We start from the raw sequence: 18,905 nt of genomic DNA, 5'->3' as shown, positions 1-18,905 counted from the left end.
AGAATTGAAAGCATGTATCACAGTGCTACGTACAGGTTAACTGTTATCGTTGCTGGGATTTATTTAACCAATTTCCTATTCTCCAACATTAGAGTTTTTCAGGTTTTCACAACTATGAACAAGATGCAATGAACACAATTACAGGTAAATCTCTGTGTTCCTCCGTAATTATGTCTTGATGTGCAATTACTGCATCAAGAAATATGCAAAATTTGTATGTATTTGATACATACTGTCCAGCTATTCTTCAGGAGACGTGTATTGATTTATAATTATTTTGACGACCCCTTGAAGGAAGCTGGCTATGAAGTCGGGAACTGATGATGGATTATGAGTCAGGAGGCCAGGAACAATCAGCATGTGAACACTGGCCTCGGAATGTGAGACCTGCCAAGTCCCAGGCAGACATGCTAACCTCTCCTCTCTCGGCCTTAGAGTCAGTCTCCTCTTTTGAACTTAGGACACAGGGATGGACTGAGAGAATGTGAGGGGCAATGGCTGACACTGAATTGAAGGAGGGATGGACAGAAGGGGTCAGAAGACACTGGAAAGGGCCTTAGCAAATCAATAAAAGTGTATCTCATGTAGGATTACTTTACTATATTATTAATTATTGCCAGATATTATTTGTACATTTTAACTCAGATACTGCCTTAAAGTTGTAATTAACTCTCATGTTAATAGCATATGTGTACGAATACATTGAACTTTCACACTATGATTATCCTTTATTCACTTCTCATGTTCTTCTTAAGTAGAAATAATGATAGCGGCAGGGCACCTGGGTGGCTCAGTCGGTTCAGCGACAAACTTTTGATTTCACCTCAGGTCATGATCCCAGGGTTGTGGGATCAAGCCCTGCATTGGGCTCTGCACTGAGTGTGGAGCCTGCTGATGATTCTTTCTCTCTCTCCCTCTGACCCTCTCCCCCACTCGCTCTCTAAAAAAAGAAAAGAAAGAAAAAGAAAAAAAAATGATGGTGGCAATAGGTAGTAGAGTATTTTAAAATCATTTAATCAGCAAATTAAAGTTGGCCACCTTATTGGTCCTCCAATTTTAGTTTTAAATTTTATTGGTCCCAGGAATCCATATGTCTAGAAGATAGTGCCCAGGTAACACATACCCAGTCTTTAAACCTTCATTTATGCAACCAGCATTCAGTGAGGGGCTGACTGCTGTATGCCAGATGTACAGGAAGTCTGCCTTTGACTCAGAGAGCTTGTGGTCTTTGGGTCTCACATTAGGGTAGCACCATGCAGGTGCAACACCCTTGGCTCTGGGGATTACAGACTGTAAGGGACAGAGAAGTGAAGAGGGCGTGGGGATTACAGTCCATCACAGGGTCCTCGACTTTTAGCTTAGAAGCCACCTCTTCTTCTAGAAATTGTTTCACTCATTATTAAATATTGGAGTCCTTGGGAAAATAATGTTCACTATAATAAACACCTCCTCATTGTGGCAAAATACATTATTTCAGAAATTAAAAGGACAAAGAAGAATTGAATCTAGGATAGGGGTAGGGGCAAAATATCCCAGACACCAAGATTTATAACTGCACATGGAAGAAATTATCTATAGGCTTTTAAAATATATTTATTAAGCTATTGTTTGGTTTAGAACATCCATAAGAAGGAAAACCAGTGTCTAATTTCATAAGACGTATGAGCTAGAATAAACACCTCAACATTTACAAAAGCCTTAAATAAAAAGAATCACAAATCAAAATACCAGTAGTGACATGACACATTGTAACAACACAAATCAACAAAGTTGTAAATTCCACATTACGTAGAACACAGCAGGTTATGAGTGAAATAGGAGACTATGCTGCTTGGATTTATTTATATGAGCAAGTGCTCTCTAGTGTGGTAAACGTGCCATGCTCAAAGGGTTAAATATAAGTGTTTTTGTTGTTTGAGCCAGAGAAATGTTTGGATTTGAGATACTAAAAATCACAGAAAATCTTTCAAACTATTCTTCACAAATGCTTTCTGTGGGGCTGAGGGTAGAGGGTGAGTACAGGGAGACTTCTTCTAGAAGGAACATTTGAAAACATTTTGGTAGAACTTTCTGAGCAGTTGTGTGAGGCATGTTTTCTGAGGGATTTACTGGTTTACCAGTTTTGGGGACAGTCGGTAGCCCCTTGTGCAATGGGTATACTATGTCATAGTGTGAAACATTAATTGAAATTCCAGCAAATATCCAGGCAATTGGGAGGGACATAGGCTTGGCAGCCTTTTTTGTTTCGGTTTGGTTTTTGGTTTTTTAAGGGTATTTTCCTCAACCAAAAATGACTAGCTTCCAAGACCCTTCAAGAGTTTGCATTCAAAAGGAAAAACACAATTGGGGCACCTGGGTGGCTCAGTTGGTTACATATTTGACTTCGGTGGCTCAGGTCATGATCTCACTGTTTAAGATTTTGAGCTCTGCGTCGGGCTCTGTGCTGACAGCTCAGAGCCTGGAGCCTGCTTCAGATTCTGTGTCTCCCTCTCCCTCTTGTGCTCTCTCCCAAAAAGAAATAAACATTAAAGAAATTTTTTAAATGACATTTGATTTGTATAAAATCTTTAAAAAAAACACAAAATAAGCCTTAGGCAAACTTCCTCCCTCACCTGCTCCAAACTTCGATTACTGCCAAGAATTAATATGACTGAATTCATTTAATATGAATACATAAGTGACGTGAGCTTAAAGTGGTTGGCCTTTGCCACCAGCACATCCCTTTCTGTTGATTTTGACTTGCAGCTTATTCTCCAGATAAAGAATATTTGTGTTATCAATTCATTGAATTAACATCGGTTACTAATTATCTAGTTAAGTTATAATTGGAAAGATTCTCGCCAGTGTTGCAAATTAAATTGCAAAGAAATCATGGGAGGATCATTAAAAATCTTTATCTTTAATGACATTATTTACACTAGATACAGTGTTTCTGAAAGCAGAAAGCTCTGTTCTAATCATTTAGACAATGTGAGAAGAAATGTTGATATATGTGTACATGTATGTCACGTTTTAAAGATATACACACTGTTTTTTAAAGGACAAGTGTTTTCAGGCACCAGTCTTGTGATAGATTGTTTTTGTTGTTGTTTTAAACTAAGTTCTAGTATATTGCTAAATGAAAAACAGCCAAAAATTATAGCAAAAATTGCCGATGTTAACTAACAATTGTAAATTGTTTGTAATGATCTCAGCCTCTTAAGAAATGCATTAGAGTCAAATAGCCTGTGTTTCAAGAAAAATCTCATCGCTGCGACCTTCACTGCAGTAAGAATGTGACCATAAAGAAATGGTTGCCAAGTCTGACCAGTCATTGGAAGTGTTTCTTAATCTCAGTGCCACAAAACTGTGATTTTAAATAACTCATGGCAAGAATGTTTTCTTTAAAGAAATTATTAAAAAGTTCTTAGTCATGTACAGTCACTTCCTATAATGAAAAAGACCCAACCCTTGATTCTGTGACCTGGTGGAAGGTATAGTGACAGATGCCTCATTGCTGGATAACCAGGAAAATGGAAACACAGATTAAAACTGAAACCAATTCCTTTACTTGCCTTACATTAATGAAGGACGCTGTGAGTGTAATTACTGCCAGCAGACATACTACGTGCATCTACAAATTTGACTGGTTTGTGTAGCAACAGCCCATTTTGAACTTCTTTTGAACCAAATACACAACAATACAGGGAGATGAATAACCCCTTAAAATACTGGAGAATAATCTGATTCAGGGTCAACTGGAGATGTTTATTTCATAACTTAAAGACATTTATTAGTTATCTACTGCAACACAAGACACAAGTGATCATGAGCTCATTAAGGATAAAATCCTTGGCTTATGAGTCTGTAGAGCTTAGAATATACCAGGCACATACTAAACATTTGTGACATGATAGACTTTTAGAAACAATTTTCCTCATCGCAAGGTCCTCTTTTCCCTGAGTCTTAAACAATTTATGAAGTATGATGATACGATGTTACAAACAATAAAAAAGGCAATGATACAAGAGGGCAAATTAAAGACCTGTTTCTCTAAACATTATCTCTGAGTTTGCTCATCAACACCAATGAAGGGCATTGGTGGTCCTTGCTATGTAAACTATGCCCTGTAAGTGAGTTAGGCTGAGACTGTAGGCTGAACTCACAAGACAGGAAAGACCATTAAATAGGTAGGTAACAAATTAAAAGTTAGATGTGGTTTTCTCCAAAGCAATCAGCTGTGTGATAGAAGTCAAGCCTTCTTTGCTTATTTTCTCTCAAATAGGATATACTTGTAGACAAAAACTCTAAGGTTTTGGGAAAGTGAATTACATCTTTGGGATTTGCTGGACCCTATTTAGGACAATAATGCTGAATGACCTAATTAGTATCTCATAGGCTTAAATGAATGAGAGTATTTTTTAAAATATTGATGTACTCCCAAGAGTAGCTGACTAATCAATTTGTGAAAGTTCTGAATTTAGACTAAATTGGTGCAATTTTAGTGTCAGGAAGGATTTCAAAAATATTTTTCCCCAGAAATCTTTCTAATTGTAATGATGTTTTTCATTTTTTTAAGATGAATAGTCAATTATTTCAGCATAATAATCTTTACTTTTGGTAGGGGAGAAAATCAATCATGGCAATAATTTCCCTAACTGGTTCATGCACTTCCATAGTTGAACCAATAACTTCATGTAGGAATTGCTTCTATGGCTTAATATTATACAGGATTATGACAAAATAATTTTTAGAATAATATAAATATGCAAAGAGTTGCCTATGCAGGGAGCAATGTCAATACAAATGAGAAGTTTAGTTTTATGACCAAAATGCTCAATATTTAGTTGAAGGTGCTTAATCATTCATAAGTATGAATCAGAGGGAGACTGGGAATCCAAGTAAACATATCTATCAGGCAAGCAGTGAGATGGAAATAGCAAAACTAATTTGGAGACAGGACATGGCATAGGCATTTTGAAATAAATGGCTATAAGATTTTTTAAAGTTTTGAATATCAATAAGCGGTAGCATTTAAGAGATTCTAAATTTTTCACCACTTGACAAATGTCTATGTTCACTAAATTCCTGTAAGCTTTCCAGAGTAAGTTATAAATTATTCCTTTATTCACAAAGCAAAGCCTTATGATTGGCTTAAGTATTTTTGTTAAGCCAAATAAGGCGGTTTGTGATTTTCTATAATTTCTATAAAGTCTCATTTCCTGAATATATAAATACACATGTACTTCAACCTAATTTAAAAAGGCCTCTTCTATTTCATATCCATTTTCTTCCAAGCATGAAGACTAGGGCATTTAGGTGTAATTTTGAAGGTTTACCACTCTAACATTCTGCTATGCTAAGTTCACTATTAAAAAACACTTCAGGGAATGAGTTTTATTTGTAAACATTTTTTATAAGATTAACAATAATTTCACATATACTCCTGAGCTGCACTGTCCAATATGGTAACCACTAACCACATCTGAAAGGTGGCTTGAGCAACTTTAAAAACTGAATTTTTAATTTTAATTCACTTTAAATTTTAAAAATTCCAGTAGTTTATTTATTGGAAAACCTTTAGGTGTGTTTGGGCCACTTAGATTTATGGAATCTACTTTTTCATCTGTGAATTTCATGAACCCTAAATACATCCAGTCTTACTGGTGAAAACTTAGCATCCAAATTAAGGTGCATTGTAAATGTAAACATTTGAGAGACTCTGTCCAAAAAAAAAAGAATGTCAAATTCTCATTTATACATTTTATATGAATTACTTAAGTACCTTGCATTATATTTATCTTGGACAGCACTGATCTGGAGCTATATGAAAATTGCTAGTAGTTAAAAGATATGTCTTAAATGTTTCACTTTAATGTCATTCTCTTGATCAAATTTTTTTTATCATTATGAACAAGTAAATCAGATTTAGTATTTACACAGTACAAAGTACCCTAATTGCCCCTCTGCACACCCTCCTTTCTCCAAATTGCCAAGTCCTTGCTAGCACCAACAGCAGAATGCAAAATCATAGACAGTGAATACGCAGAAATAGTGTATGAGAGCACTGATGAGCGTGCAGTCGAATAGAACGCTGCAAGTTCTATCTTTTCTTTCCTCCCAATTGTTTCCAGCTCTATGTGTTCCTAATTCCAAAGTTAACCTTCAACTTCTTCCCAAGTTCTGCTGTGCTATGGCTTCCGGTTTAGAATAAGCGATGACTTTGCTCAGCAATGTGCTCGGTCATGTATTAATGCTAGATTCTGTCCAGGCCCGAGAACTTTCATCCTTCAGAGTGGAGAGCTTCCTCTGGGGGAAGGGTTCAAATCCCAGAAGTCTGAACACTGCCACCCGGTACTTCTTGGACATGATGTTGTACAGGATGGGATTGATGGCAGCGCTGAGGTAGAAGAGGACAAAGGATACCAGGTTGCAGTACTGGCTGATCTGAGCGATCTCCAGGGAGCCAGGCTCGAAGGATTTGGAAAATAAATATCGCCCTACGTGGAAGGGCAGCCAGCAGAGGATGAAAGCAAACACCACTACAGCTAAAAGGACAACGGGAGAGAGAGTGTGAGTTCAAGACATGTCATAGCAAGCCACATTCTATTTTGAAGACACAGTTTTGTTTTGATTATGTATAGTATGACCATTGATTTCAGAGAAACATTACGTTCTGCTTTTCCCTATTGCTACTTTTTAACCAAGATTGGACTAACAGTTCAACCATTTTTATCGAGCTTCCCGATCATTTCTACTTAACAACTGTTTGAGTGGTTTTGTGACTAGACTGGCATATTGACACAACAGTTTGTTCACGAGAGTCCACCATTTCACATGTGTTAGATACAACCAGACACACATGAAGTACAGTGGTTACACTCAACGGCTGGTGGGTATCAGAGTTCCTGGGGCACAGATTCCTTGTATGTACTATAGACTCACAAAATTAATAACCCTAGGAAGGAGACCAGGACACCTGCCTTTTTCTTTACTGTTCTTTTTTCTTTTTTAAAGTTTCACAGAAGACTGGATATGCATGCAGTCAGGATTGAGAACCTCTCAGATGGACGATGCTCTGCCACGTACAATAGGCATAAGTGACCGTGAAAGCAACTAACGCTGATTATCCTCCATCCAAGTCTTCATTTTGCCCAGGCCAGATGATTTTTCCCAGGACCTCTGAATTTCTAGATTAGGTTTTTAAAATTCAGAAGTCAAAGGAAAAATAACAGAAAATAAGACTTTAGTCTTTCTACCACTTTAGTGATTCCCTTTATAATGTCAAGGCAAAAGAAAATTAGTGTTGCTGTTGAGACACAGTGAGGATAGTCAACAGCTTAAAAAGAAAACTGGAGGAAATTACTAAACTTCTCCTCAAAACTGACTGCCACAGTAGCAACGTGAATATTAGAATCCCCTGGAGGTCACTAGCAGGTGTGCAATGTGTTAGTCATATTGTGAGAATCACTGGTCTAGAAAATGAAAAAATTTCACATTCTTTGAAAAAACTGTGTCCCTTTAATATACAGGATTCCAGGAACTATAAAAATACAAATACAAAATCAACCTGGAACTTCTAAGAAGCACTAAATAGGTAAACAAATACAAAACGTTAGACTATAACGAGGAATAATAAAACATACAGATCCTGGTTTTGACAGAGCAAGTAAAATCAGTATTTTGCTTGTATGTGAACGCATTTTTGTATCACTTCACTTGTACTGAACACACATACTTAAATTTATGTAGTAAATAGGCAGTGCACTCGAGGCCTGATACTGCACCTCGATGCTCTTGGAAGGACCGTTTGGGGAGGGATAGTAAGTCCTGTCAGCTCACGCAAAGTCATCTTTTCTCATGTGGGAAGCCTGCATGTCTTAACTTATCCTGCTTTATCCTGGACTATCCTACCAGAAGAAACAGGTGGTCACAAAAACAAATGGAGACTCCAGCACTGATTTGTCATTGACTTCTTTTCAAAGCTAAAATAAACAGCAGCAGGGTAAACAGAACTGATGCAATTATCTAAAAAAAATGCAGGTCAGAAAGCCTACCGCAACATTGAAAGAAAAATGAATCATTTCCGACAGAACTACCCACATTGATCATGTCTTTGGTTAAATTTACCACTAAATGCTTTCTAGATCCAATGCCTACTCCTCCCCCCACCCCACCCTACTTTTTAAATGCAACTTGATATCCACAAATTGAGGCAGGAAGCTTAACCTCACCTTTAACACTTAAAGACCACAATAGACTTTTATGAAATATCTCATTTTTAAGGCAGTGTTTCTGGGCTGATAACATTCATTTAAGGGAAATATAAAGGTGGGGCATCTTTTCCTGAAAAAAAAAAAAAGGGAGACCAAAAGAAAGACACGAAGAGATAGAGAACAAAAGAAAGAATGGAGACCCTGACGTACTGGGGCTGTGGGGGGAGGAGCAGGGGACACAGAAAAACAGAACAAAAAACAGAACACAGAGAGAAAGAGGGAGACGCACACACCACAGAGAAACTAAGAAACCAGAGAGAGTTCAAGACAGAAACAGGAAAGAGTAACTGACAGACCTACAGATTGAGACTGAGAAAAACAGGGGAAAGATGTAGAGGCTCCGGGAGAAGGGGAAAGGGGGGAAGGCAAGGGGAGAGGAGAGGACGCGGGAGCGCGAGCTCGAGGGCGCGCTGAGACCCACCCAGCATTTTCACGGTTTGCTTGTGGTTCTGGTCCCTTAGCGAGGCGCCCACCGCCGCCTCGCCGCGCTTTCTCCGCCACAGCTTTCTGCCGATGAGGCTGTAAAGCACAGTCAGGCAGAAGACGGGCAGAAAGAAGAAGACGCTGGAAACCCATACCATGACCGTGAGCAGTCCGGAGCGCACCGCGAACTCGGTGGCGCGACACTCGTTGGTGTCCCGAGGGTCGGTGCCGTTCTCGTGCTCCACCCCGACCAGCACGAAGATGGGCCCGGCGCTGCAGAAGGCCACGGCCCAGATGACCAGGATGACCAGCTTCACCCGGCCCTTGGTGACTACCACCTTGGCCCGCAGCGGGAAGCAGATGGCGAAGTAGCGCTCGACGCTCAGCGCGGTGATGGTGAGCACTGTGGCATAGGTGCAGCTCTCGCTGACGAACTGGAAGAGTTTGCAAAGCAGGTCGCCGAAGTTCCAGGGCCGGTACTGCCACAGGCGGACGAGGTCGAGGGGCATGCAGAGGAAGATGAGTAGGTCGGAGAAGGCCATACTGGACAGGTAGAGGTTGGTGGTGGTGCGCAGCTCGCGGAAGCGCGACACCACCAGCATGGTGAGCAGGTTGCCCGCGATGCCCACCACAAAGAGTGCCACGCAGGTGGCGGTGACGCCGGCCAGCAGCGGCGCGGGGAAGAGCGGCAGGAGCTCGTCGGCAAACGAGTCGTTGTCGGGGGGAGCGTCCCAGCCCAGGTCCGGCAGCGTGAGGTTGTACCCCGGCTCCTCGCTCGGCGTCGCGTTCCACATGCTGCGGGCTCCCACTTAACAGCCTCTGGGATGCGACTGCCCTGAGAGGCTGGATCCGGCTGGCCCCAGAGGGTCCCTTTGGTCGCGAGAGAGTGCGAAGGAGGAGGCGGCGCGGGCTGGCGGGGAGGATGCTTGGAGAGGAAAAGAGAGGGAAGTGAGAGGCAGAAGCGCAGGGAGGTGAGATTGATAGCTTGGGGCGAAAAAGGGGAGGGAGGGAGACACACGCGCACGCACGCACGCACTGGTGGTGAGGACGAGTGACCCACCGCTCTTTCTGGCACCTCTATTTTTCCCCATTATCTCCCCCAAACCTAGCCTCTGGCTGGCCCCCACTCGCGTACCTTCACCTTCTCAGGGGAAGCCCCGCCAGTCCCTCCTCTCCTGCGTCTTCTCGCCCCTTCTGCATCTCGCACTTCCCCAAAGCGTCCCGGCTGGTGGCGGCCTCGGAGACCCGGCACTGCGAAATGGGAGCGAAAGGCGCTCTCTTTCCAGCCTTGGGCGCTGTCAGCTTAGAGTGGTCCAGAAGGACAGGTCACACCGGGGGCGGGGGCGGGGACGGTGGGAGTGGCGCGGAGAATGCCTTCAGTGGCCGGGACCTGAGTTTTTCCTCAAAAAGGGGTAAAGAGTTGGTTATGGACCTTGTGGGAAGAAGAAGCGAGTGTGCCCCACCGGCACACTCCAAAAGAGAGATCTCCAAAAGAGAGATAGGGAAGGAAGGAAGGAAGGAAGGAAGGAGAGGAAGGAAGGAGAAAGAAAGAAAGAAAGAAAGAAAGAAAGAAAGAAAGAAAGACCTAGTATTTGTGTTCCGACCAGAGAGGAGACCAGTGCGCACCTGGGAAGAACCTCACGCAGTTCTAGAACCTATCATCGTGTTAACCAAGACAAACTGGCTCAGAGTCGTGTAGCCACTTGTCCGAGGTCACACAGAGAGTTGGGGGACCCAGAGACTAGACTTGGAGCTCTCTTCGGATTTGGACTTCTGAGCACGAAGGACAGGATGTGCTGAATAAACTTTCTTCTGAATCCTAGCCCTTTGTAGGTCCTTCCCTTCAGCGGCTAGCTGTGGTAAGCGATTTGTTGTGTAAGAGATTACTTGCCTTATGCAAATCTCAGGGTGGAGGTGGGAGCGGGGAAGGAGGGGCAAAAGGAAAGGGACATGGAGGGAGGGTGGGGAGGGCAAAGGAGGAGCACGGGCTGTGAGGCTGGCACGTGGAAGGTGCGCAGTAAACAATTTTTTGAGGAATGATTGAGAGAGATCAGCTCTGTGTAGCTGTGTTCACATGGTCAAGGTCATTAACTTTTTATTTTAAACTGCAAGGATGCTTTGAGGACCACTGGGACTGGGTGTCAAGTGTCGGGGGCAGAGTTGGATCACAAAAAATACATATATATATATATATATATATATATATATATATATATATACAAACTCTATATATATATATATATATATATATAACCTGTATATATATATATATATATATAAATACACACATACACACACACACACACGCATACATCCACGGGCAGTATTACTGTTATGTGATAGCTGTTCCAGGAGCAGGAGCTGTGTCCCATGGAAATGCGTCGGAGGCCACTTGCAAGGTGACGCCCTTGGACGCGACCTGTTATGTCCCTCTGTCCGGAGCCCGGAATCTACAACCTAAGACGTGAGACTGGCGACTGCCAGCGATCTCACCAACCAGCTGGGCCTCTTCCTGCCAGGCATCTTGGGGCCAATTGAGGGCGTGTTCAGCACCGCGGCCAGCGACTGGTCCCCGCTTACAGCTCTCCACAGCTTTCAGTAGCCGCTGCCACACCGCCCTCCCCTCTTTCCACTTGCGCCTCAGCACCTCAGTCCTCCTCCACGCGGCACGCGGAAGCCGGAGAGGTTCCTCCCAAGCACAAAAGGGGTTAAGCCGCTGCACTGTACACACCTATTAGTGCTCACCTGCCCCTGGCCTAGATGAGAATCCTTTCACTGTGTATGAGAAGGCTTCCCGAAAGCATTTTAGTGTGCTTGCATATGACTTTGACAGGTGTTTTGCATCACATCTGCCGTCTAAATTGTTAATGCTTAGAAGTCCGCAAAGACCTATGGCTGAATGAATCCACACTTGCATGAAAGATTCCACACATAGTGAGAGACTGGATGAAGGAGGTTTGATACAGCCTGCTAGAGAACACACTACATAAGTTATCAGTGGTGTGTTACAGATGTTGTACCAAATTGACTTTTATTATTATTTTTAAATGTTTATTTATTTTTGAGAGAGACAGAGACAGAGAGACAGAGCGTGAGCAGGGGGAGGGCAGAAAGAGTGAGACACAGAACTGGAAGCCGGCTCCTGGGTTCCACGCTGTCAGCACAGAGCTTGAGGCGGGGCTTGAACTCATGAACAATGAGATCATGACCTGAACCAAAGTCAGATGCTTAACGACTGCGTCACCCAGGCGCCCACCAAATTGACTTAAAATTTTTTTTTATTTCAAACTACTAACTACTATTTTAAAAAAAGATTACAACCAGGTCAGGCCACCAGTTACAGTTGACTTTTAATACTTCCCACCCTACATATCAGTAGATCTATGTGTGCAGACAGGTCTTTAGCGCAGAAAACAGAGTGGGATAAATAAAAATACTGTAGGAAATTACTGTCTAAGAATAAAAATCAGAAAAAGATTGTGGGGCATATTTCTAGTCTACTTAGTGCTAAAGCAATAGATGATAGGAAAAAAAACTTTAAAAAAATCCATGGTGATAAACATTGGGCATGTTGGCTAAAATAGCCAGGTATTTAACTGCATTCGAGCATTTTCTAAAATATAGACAAATTTGTATTGTGTGATGAAGAAGAAACAAGAGATAATATTGAGATTGATCCATTCACCTACAACAAATAATGTTATATAATATATAAAATTGTCTATAAGTATGTGTTAGGCACTGGAATAACAAAATAAATAAAACTCAGACAGGCCTTATATTTATAAACTTACAGTCTAGAGAGAAAATACAGTTAAACAATCAATTCCAGTACAGTATGATACATGTCTTTGAAGAAGCAGATACAATGAGCTCTGTTGAAATATGGAGAAACAATGAATTACATAGAGTTTTAGGGATGGCTTCTCAGAGGAAGTGGTATCTGAGCTGGATCTTGAAAGTTGAGTTTTATCAGATTAAGCAAAGCATGCTCAACTGTTCAGACAGGGGCACAAAGGCCCATTAGAGCAAATGAGCCCAGCATGTCTTGTCCTTTGAATGGTGTCGGGAGTATTATCATGGATTTGTGGATTTTTATATAGCCAATGCACACCAATCAATTATGGTTACTTCTTTTTTTCTTTCTGATTCTCTGGTTTTCCTGTCTTTGGCCTATGAGATCCTTTTCAAGCCAGCTTCAGAGTCTTTTGACATGACTCACTTAGATTTTGAGAACTTCCTTGCTTTGTGGTACAATAAGATACCCCTAACTCACCTTGTAAATTCCCTACTCTAGACCTAGGGTAGCCATTTCTCCAAGAATTCCTGGTATCTTGTACTGAGAATGGCATTTAGAGACCTAAATTTGGGCAATAGGGCTGGTTATTGCCCCTGGAGCATTGTGGACTAGACCCTGTCTGTGGACAGAGCTAGAATATATGTTTTTAAAGAAATCATGGGATGATAATGATGATGATACAGTAGATAAATCAGAAGTACCCTTATCAAGTGATCAAAATTAGTATCACCCATGTGATACTCTGGGAAGGACATAATGTCACTTACACAGTGGAATGTACAACCTCAATCTAATCACAAGAACATCAGACAAATTCAAAATGAGGAATATTCTATTCTAAAAATTCTCTGTTTTATAAAACAAAGAAAGACTGAGAGAATGTTCCAGACTAAAGGAGACCAAAGAGGTGTAACCTCCAACTATAATTCCTGATTCTAGACTGGATCCTAAACTGGAGGGGAAAAAAACTGCAATGCAGGACAATTTTGGATCCTTGGCAAACTTAGAATATGGCACATAGATTAAATAGAAATATTGAATCAGTGTTAAGTTTGCTGAAGTTGGTGATTGTATAAGAGAAAATATCCTTATTCTTAAAAATATACACCCATCATGATTTATGCACCTGTTTCTGAAAAATAATTATCTGTGTGTCGATAAATTGAACAAATGATAAAGCAAATGGAGTAAAATATTAATAATAAATGAATTGAGGAAAAGGGTTAAAAGATTTCTTTGTACTTTTCTTGTAACGTTTCTTTAATTTGGAATTATTCCATATAAAAAATTAAGAAGTCATAGTTTACATAGGTACTTCCATTTCCAATTATTTCCTCAACTTATTTGATTTTATACTTACACCTAACACCCTGGTTTCTAACAACATAAACATAAATTATTTGTTACAATATTCACTAAATGATTTCAAGCTGATAACATCAGCATTACCACTAATAGTAAACTTAACAAATAAAGTTAGAGATTTTTTTGAAGATCTCTTTTGTCTTCAGAATATATCCCACTAAGTGTATATAGCTACTATGTTCTAAAATTACTTGAAATAATGCTTTTCTATGTGTGGTTATGTTACCAATTTGACAAATAATTAGATTTATTTGTTTCAGTTCATCTCAATTTTAGTATTATTTCAAAATTTAAATTTTATTTTATTTATTTTAAATTTTTTTTAATGTTTATTTATTTTTGAGAGGGAGAGAATCAGAGCATGAACTGGGGAGGGTCAGAGAGAGAAGGAGACACAGAATCCAAAGCAGGCTCCAGGCTCTGAGCTGTCAGCACAGAGCCCGATGCGGGGCTTGAACCCACAGACCGTGAGATTATGACCTGAGCCAAAGTTGGACGCTTTAACCGACTGAGCTACCCAGGTGCCCCTAAATTTTATTTTTTTAAAGTAAACTCTGTGCCCAACGTGGGACTTGAACTTACCACCGTGAGTTCAAGAGTCACATGCTTTACTGATTGAGCCAGCTAGGTGCCCTGAATTTTATTTCTTAATATGTAAAACATTTATATGATTTGACAAAACTTTAAAACAAACCATGGTCCTAAATTTAAAACTTTAAACTGAACAATATTCAGGAAAAGTTTACTTCTTTTTCATACTCCCCAATAGACATTTAAAAAATTTAGCTTCTGGTTTGCCTGTCTTGTTTGTGTTTCTATAAACGTGTGTGTGTGTGTGTGTGTGTGTGTGTGTGTGTGTTTCTGTAGCCTGCATAAAAGTTATTACACTATATACATTGTTTACAATCTTGATTTTTTATAACATTACATTCTACAGTTCTCTCATATCAATACTTTTTAAAATTTTTTTTTTCAACGTTTTTTATTTATTTTTGGGACAGAGAGAGACAGAGCATGAACGGGGGAGGGGCAGAGAGAGAGAGGGAGACACAGAATCAGAAACAGGCTCCAGGCTCCGAGCCATCGGCCCAGAGCCTGACGCGGGGCTCGAACTCACGGACCGCGAGATCGTGACCTGGCTGAAGTCGGACGCTTAACCGACTGCGCCACCCAGGCGCCCCTAAAATTTTTTTTTAACGTTTATTTATTTTTGAGACAGAGAGAGACAGAGCATGAATGGGGGAGGGTCACAGAGAGAAGGAGACACAGAATCTGAAACAGGCTCCAGGCTCTGAGCTGTCAGCACAGAGCCCGACGCCGGGCTCGAACCCACGGACCGTGAGATCATGACCTGAGCTGAAGTCGGACGCTTAACCGACTGAGCCACCCAGGCGCCCCTCATATCAATACTTTTTAAATGGTTTTATAGTACTCCATCTTGAGAAAGGTACATAGTTTCCATTATGGAGATGTACTTTATTTTCATTCTCTCAATGTTTTACTGTTTTTATTTGTTTGTATGCTTTAATAATTTTTTACTGTTATAAATAATGCTGTCACATATGTCAGGTATATTACAGAATGTATTACAGAAAAATATAAAACAAAATTACAGTTTAATAAAAAAACTGGCACATGGCATATATAACTTATTGAATAGCACAAATAAAGAAAGTGTGGAGAGACAGTATATAGTGCCCGAGTGTTGATTCTGAGCTCTAAAAATGCGTATGGAAATATAGTATAAAATGACAGATATAACATTACTTTATATTTTTAGAAGTGGAATTGTTGGATTAAAGAATAAAAGTGTCTGTAGTTTTCTTATACATTAGTTCCCATTATCCATTCCAAGATCCCCAGTAGATACCTGAAACTGGGGATAGTACTGAGCTCTATATACACTATGTTTTTTCCTATACATACATACCTATGAGAAGTTGAATTCATAAATGAGGCACAGTAAGAGATTGACAATAATTGCCACTAGTGAAGTGAAACAATTGTAATGATATACTGTAATAAAAATTACATGAATGTAGTCACTCTCAAAATATCTTGTTGCACTGTTCTCACTCTTCCTCTGATGATGTGAGATGACAAAATGCCTACGTGATAAGACGAAGCGAGGTGAATGAGGTGGGCATTATGATGTGTCATTAGGCCACTATTGACTTTCTGCCAATACTCAGGAGAAGGATCATCTGCTATGGACTGCGGTTCATCATGAGTAGCTGAAACCACAGAAAGTGACACTGTGGATAAGGGGGGAACACCGTATATCACCACATGTCTCTCCCTGGGTTTGTACCAAATTGTATCTTCATTAACCATGAATAAGAGTGCTTGTTTTCTTCCAACCTCTACAACAGTTTGGTCGGCTCTTAGATTTTTGCCGATTTGTTAGATGAGATATGGTTTCTCAGTGTATTTTTAATTTACATTATTTTATTAGGAGTGAGGTAGAACATCTTTTAATATGTGTAAGGGTTATGTGCCTTTCTTTTTGTATGGGCTTCTAGGCTATCACTTTTGCTTATTTTTCCTATTGGGCTGTTGTTTTATTTAAAATTGATTTTTAGGAACTCTTTTTGTGTTAGAGAGACATCTCTTTGAAACAACAAAACTTGAAAATATTTTCCCCAGCTGTTCACTTGTCTTTTTAATGTTATTGCTTATGGGGTTTTTATTTTGACATTCAAAAGCTTACAATTTTGGTGTCATCAAGTTTGTCAGTCTTTTTTGTTATTGTTTCTGGATTTTGAGTTATATTTGTAAAAGCTATACTCGTGGCCAAATTATGAAAAATTTTATCCACATTTTACTATATTACTTTGTGCTTTTGGTTTTTTTAATATTTATGTTTCTAATCCATTCGCAATTTATCCTGGTCCATTAAGCGATATATGGTTTCAATTTTATCTTTTCCAAATGATTATACAGCTGTTTCCACATCATGTATTAAAAATTCCACTTTTTCTTAATAATTTGAGGTGTCCCCTTTGTCTTATATAAAATTTCTCTATGTATTTTCAGAGCCCAGACTCAACACTTGGACACTGTATACTGCCTCTCTATGCTTTATTTGTGCTTTTCAATAAATAGTGTTCTGTCATGTGCCATTTCTTTTTTTATTAAGCTGTAATTATATTTTATATTATTCTTGAACATTTTGCTTAATTATATATTATTTCCTACATTAATTAGAACTAGGATTGGATACATCAGGGACTTTAAAAGAGAGGAAGAGACTGAAACATGATTCAAGTTCATGGTTCTTTTTTTTTTTCTAAAAGAAATCAGAATATAGGATGTGCAGGGCTGATATGATGTGATCAAGAATGGTGCTCCTTCTGCCTTTCTGCTTTATCATACCTTGTGAGTGGCTTTCAATATCAAGATTGCTTCATGGCCCAAGATTGCTGCTGGAACTATAGGTGTTCAAATGAGTTCTAGGCAAGAAAAAAATAGAAGAGGAGACAGAAAGGGCTTTCCTACTTATGTCACATTGGCCAACTCCTTTTCAGGGGAGGCCGGAAAATATACTTTTATAGCAGGGAGCATTATCACTCCCGAGGTCCTAGATTTGATCAAACAATTTACAATCTCTACTGTTATTTCCCAGCCAGACTGCAATTTGAAAACAGAAATATTTATTTCCTTAAATGACCCATAATACTTAGTATAGTGTCTTATGAGTAGTAGATCATTTAAAATAAATACTTATTGATTTGATTAAATTTCTATTTCCTTTGAAATCATGTATGTAAACATAAGACACATAAGAAGATTCATAAGGAATACTAAGTGTTACATTTTACCTTTAATAAAAATACATAATTTATTTTCATGTTTCATTCAAACCTTGTACATATATTTGGCTTCATCACTTTTACTTTTTCTATCACATCATGAAGCCTCATTTAAAGAATATCATGCACATATTTCCAACTAAGAAATACACTTTTTTCAGATGGGCAAGCTGTAAGAATCTAGATTTAATATCAAGTACATCAATGGAGAGAAAAATTAAATCTTAGCATTCAGGCACCTAACAAGCATTTTTCTAGTTAGTAAATAAGATACATTATCATGAATGATCACTATCAATAATTAAGTAATTATGCATTTTAGAAGTCCATTTAAAAATATTTATGCTTTTCTAATTATAGAAGGAACATATATTGCTTAAAACTCAAATGTGTTAGAAAATCCCAAATATCCATCTCTTTCCAAAGTTTCTCCATAGATATTCCAGTGGGACTTTCCATATTTTTTGTTGGTATTCATACAACTACTATTACATCTGCTGTTAAGCATTATGACTTTCAACATAGCCATTTCAAATATAAGTAGTACCAAAATGTATCTATTATATTTATCAAAGTTATACATTCTAATTTAAATAGTTATACAAAACTTACTAACTATGCTCACACTGGTTTGTGTGTTATTATTTATTGGCATATTGTTATGGAAGAAGAGTATTTAGCTCTCTTACATTCTTAACCCATGCTTCACTTGTATTCAGAGTCGCATGCGCGCGCGCATATAACTTTTTCATCTTCCAAATACAATCACACTGTAATTTTGGGTTAGATCCATCTTCAAGCACTCATACTTCAGGCTGATATAGATATGACTAAATCCAAACCATGTAAGATAACATTCTCCTTTCTTGAACCATGTTTTGTTTTCCTTGCCTGTGCAATGTAAAAGTATGGATTTGCCATTAATAGATATAGAAAAGATTGGAAGTGTAACAGATTTTGAAAAGAAGATTAAGAGCTTAAGTTCAGATGTGCAAAATTAGAAAAGCTTACTAGAAAGTTAAAAAAACAACTTAAGAAGGGAGTTGGATATACTGGTATGGAGATCAGGACTAGAGATGCAAATCTGGGAATAATTCGCGATAGATAGCATTTAAAGTCAGGATGCCAACTGAGATAACCTAGGGAATGAGTTTAGCTAGAAAATAGAAGGGGTCTAAGACCCTTGAGTGTTGGAGCCCTTCGACTTTTAGAGGTAGGAAATCATGAGAACTAGAAAAAGAAACTCATAAA

General features: G+C 39.3%; 1 protein-coding gene across 1 annotated transcript; it reads right to left on the bottom strand.

The window, feature by feature from the left end:
* Positions 1-6,142: 6,142 nt before the first annotated feature.
* On the bottom strand, positions 6,143-9,472 carry GHSR (growth hormone secretagogue receptor). Its single transcript, XM_049629598.1, has 2 exons — positions 8,677-9,472; positions 6,143-6,527 (listed from the first exon to the last, which is right to left on the bottom strand). Exons 1-2 carry the CDS (start codon positions 9,470-9,472, stop codon positions 6,223-6,225), a joined length of 1,101 nt encoding a protein of 366 aa, XP_049485555.1. The 3' UTR covers positions 6,143-6,222.
* Between the last annotated feature and the right edge of the window lie 9,433 nt (positions 9,473-18,905).

The sequence above is a fragment of the Panthera uncia genome, chromosome C2, assembly GCF_023721935.1.
Source record: "Panthera uncia isolate 11264 chromosome C2, Puncia_PCG_1.0, whole genome shotgun sequence".
NCBI lineage: Eukaryota > Metazoa > Chordata > Mammalia > Carnivora > Felidae > Panthera > Panthera uncia.
This window is presented reverse-complemented; position numbering and strand designations above follow the sequence as displayed.

Excerpts from the sequence above, each read along its gene's own strand:
- GHSR (XM_049629598.1), bottom strand. The coding sequence starts at position 9,472 with ATGTGGAACGCGACGCCGAGCGAGGAGCCGGGGTACAACCTCACGCTG. Across the intron at positions 6,528-8,676 it reads GCAAACCGTGAAAATGCTGG|CTGTAGTGGTGTTTGCTTTC; the intron begins GTGGGTCTCAGC and ends TTGTCCTTTTAG.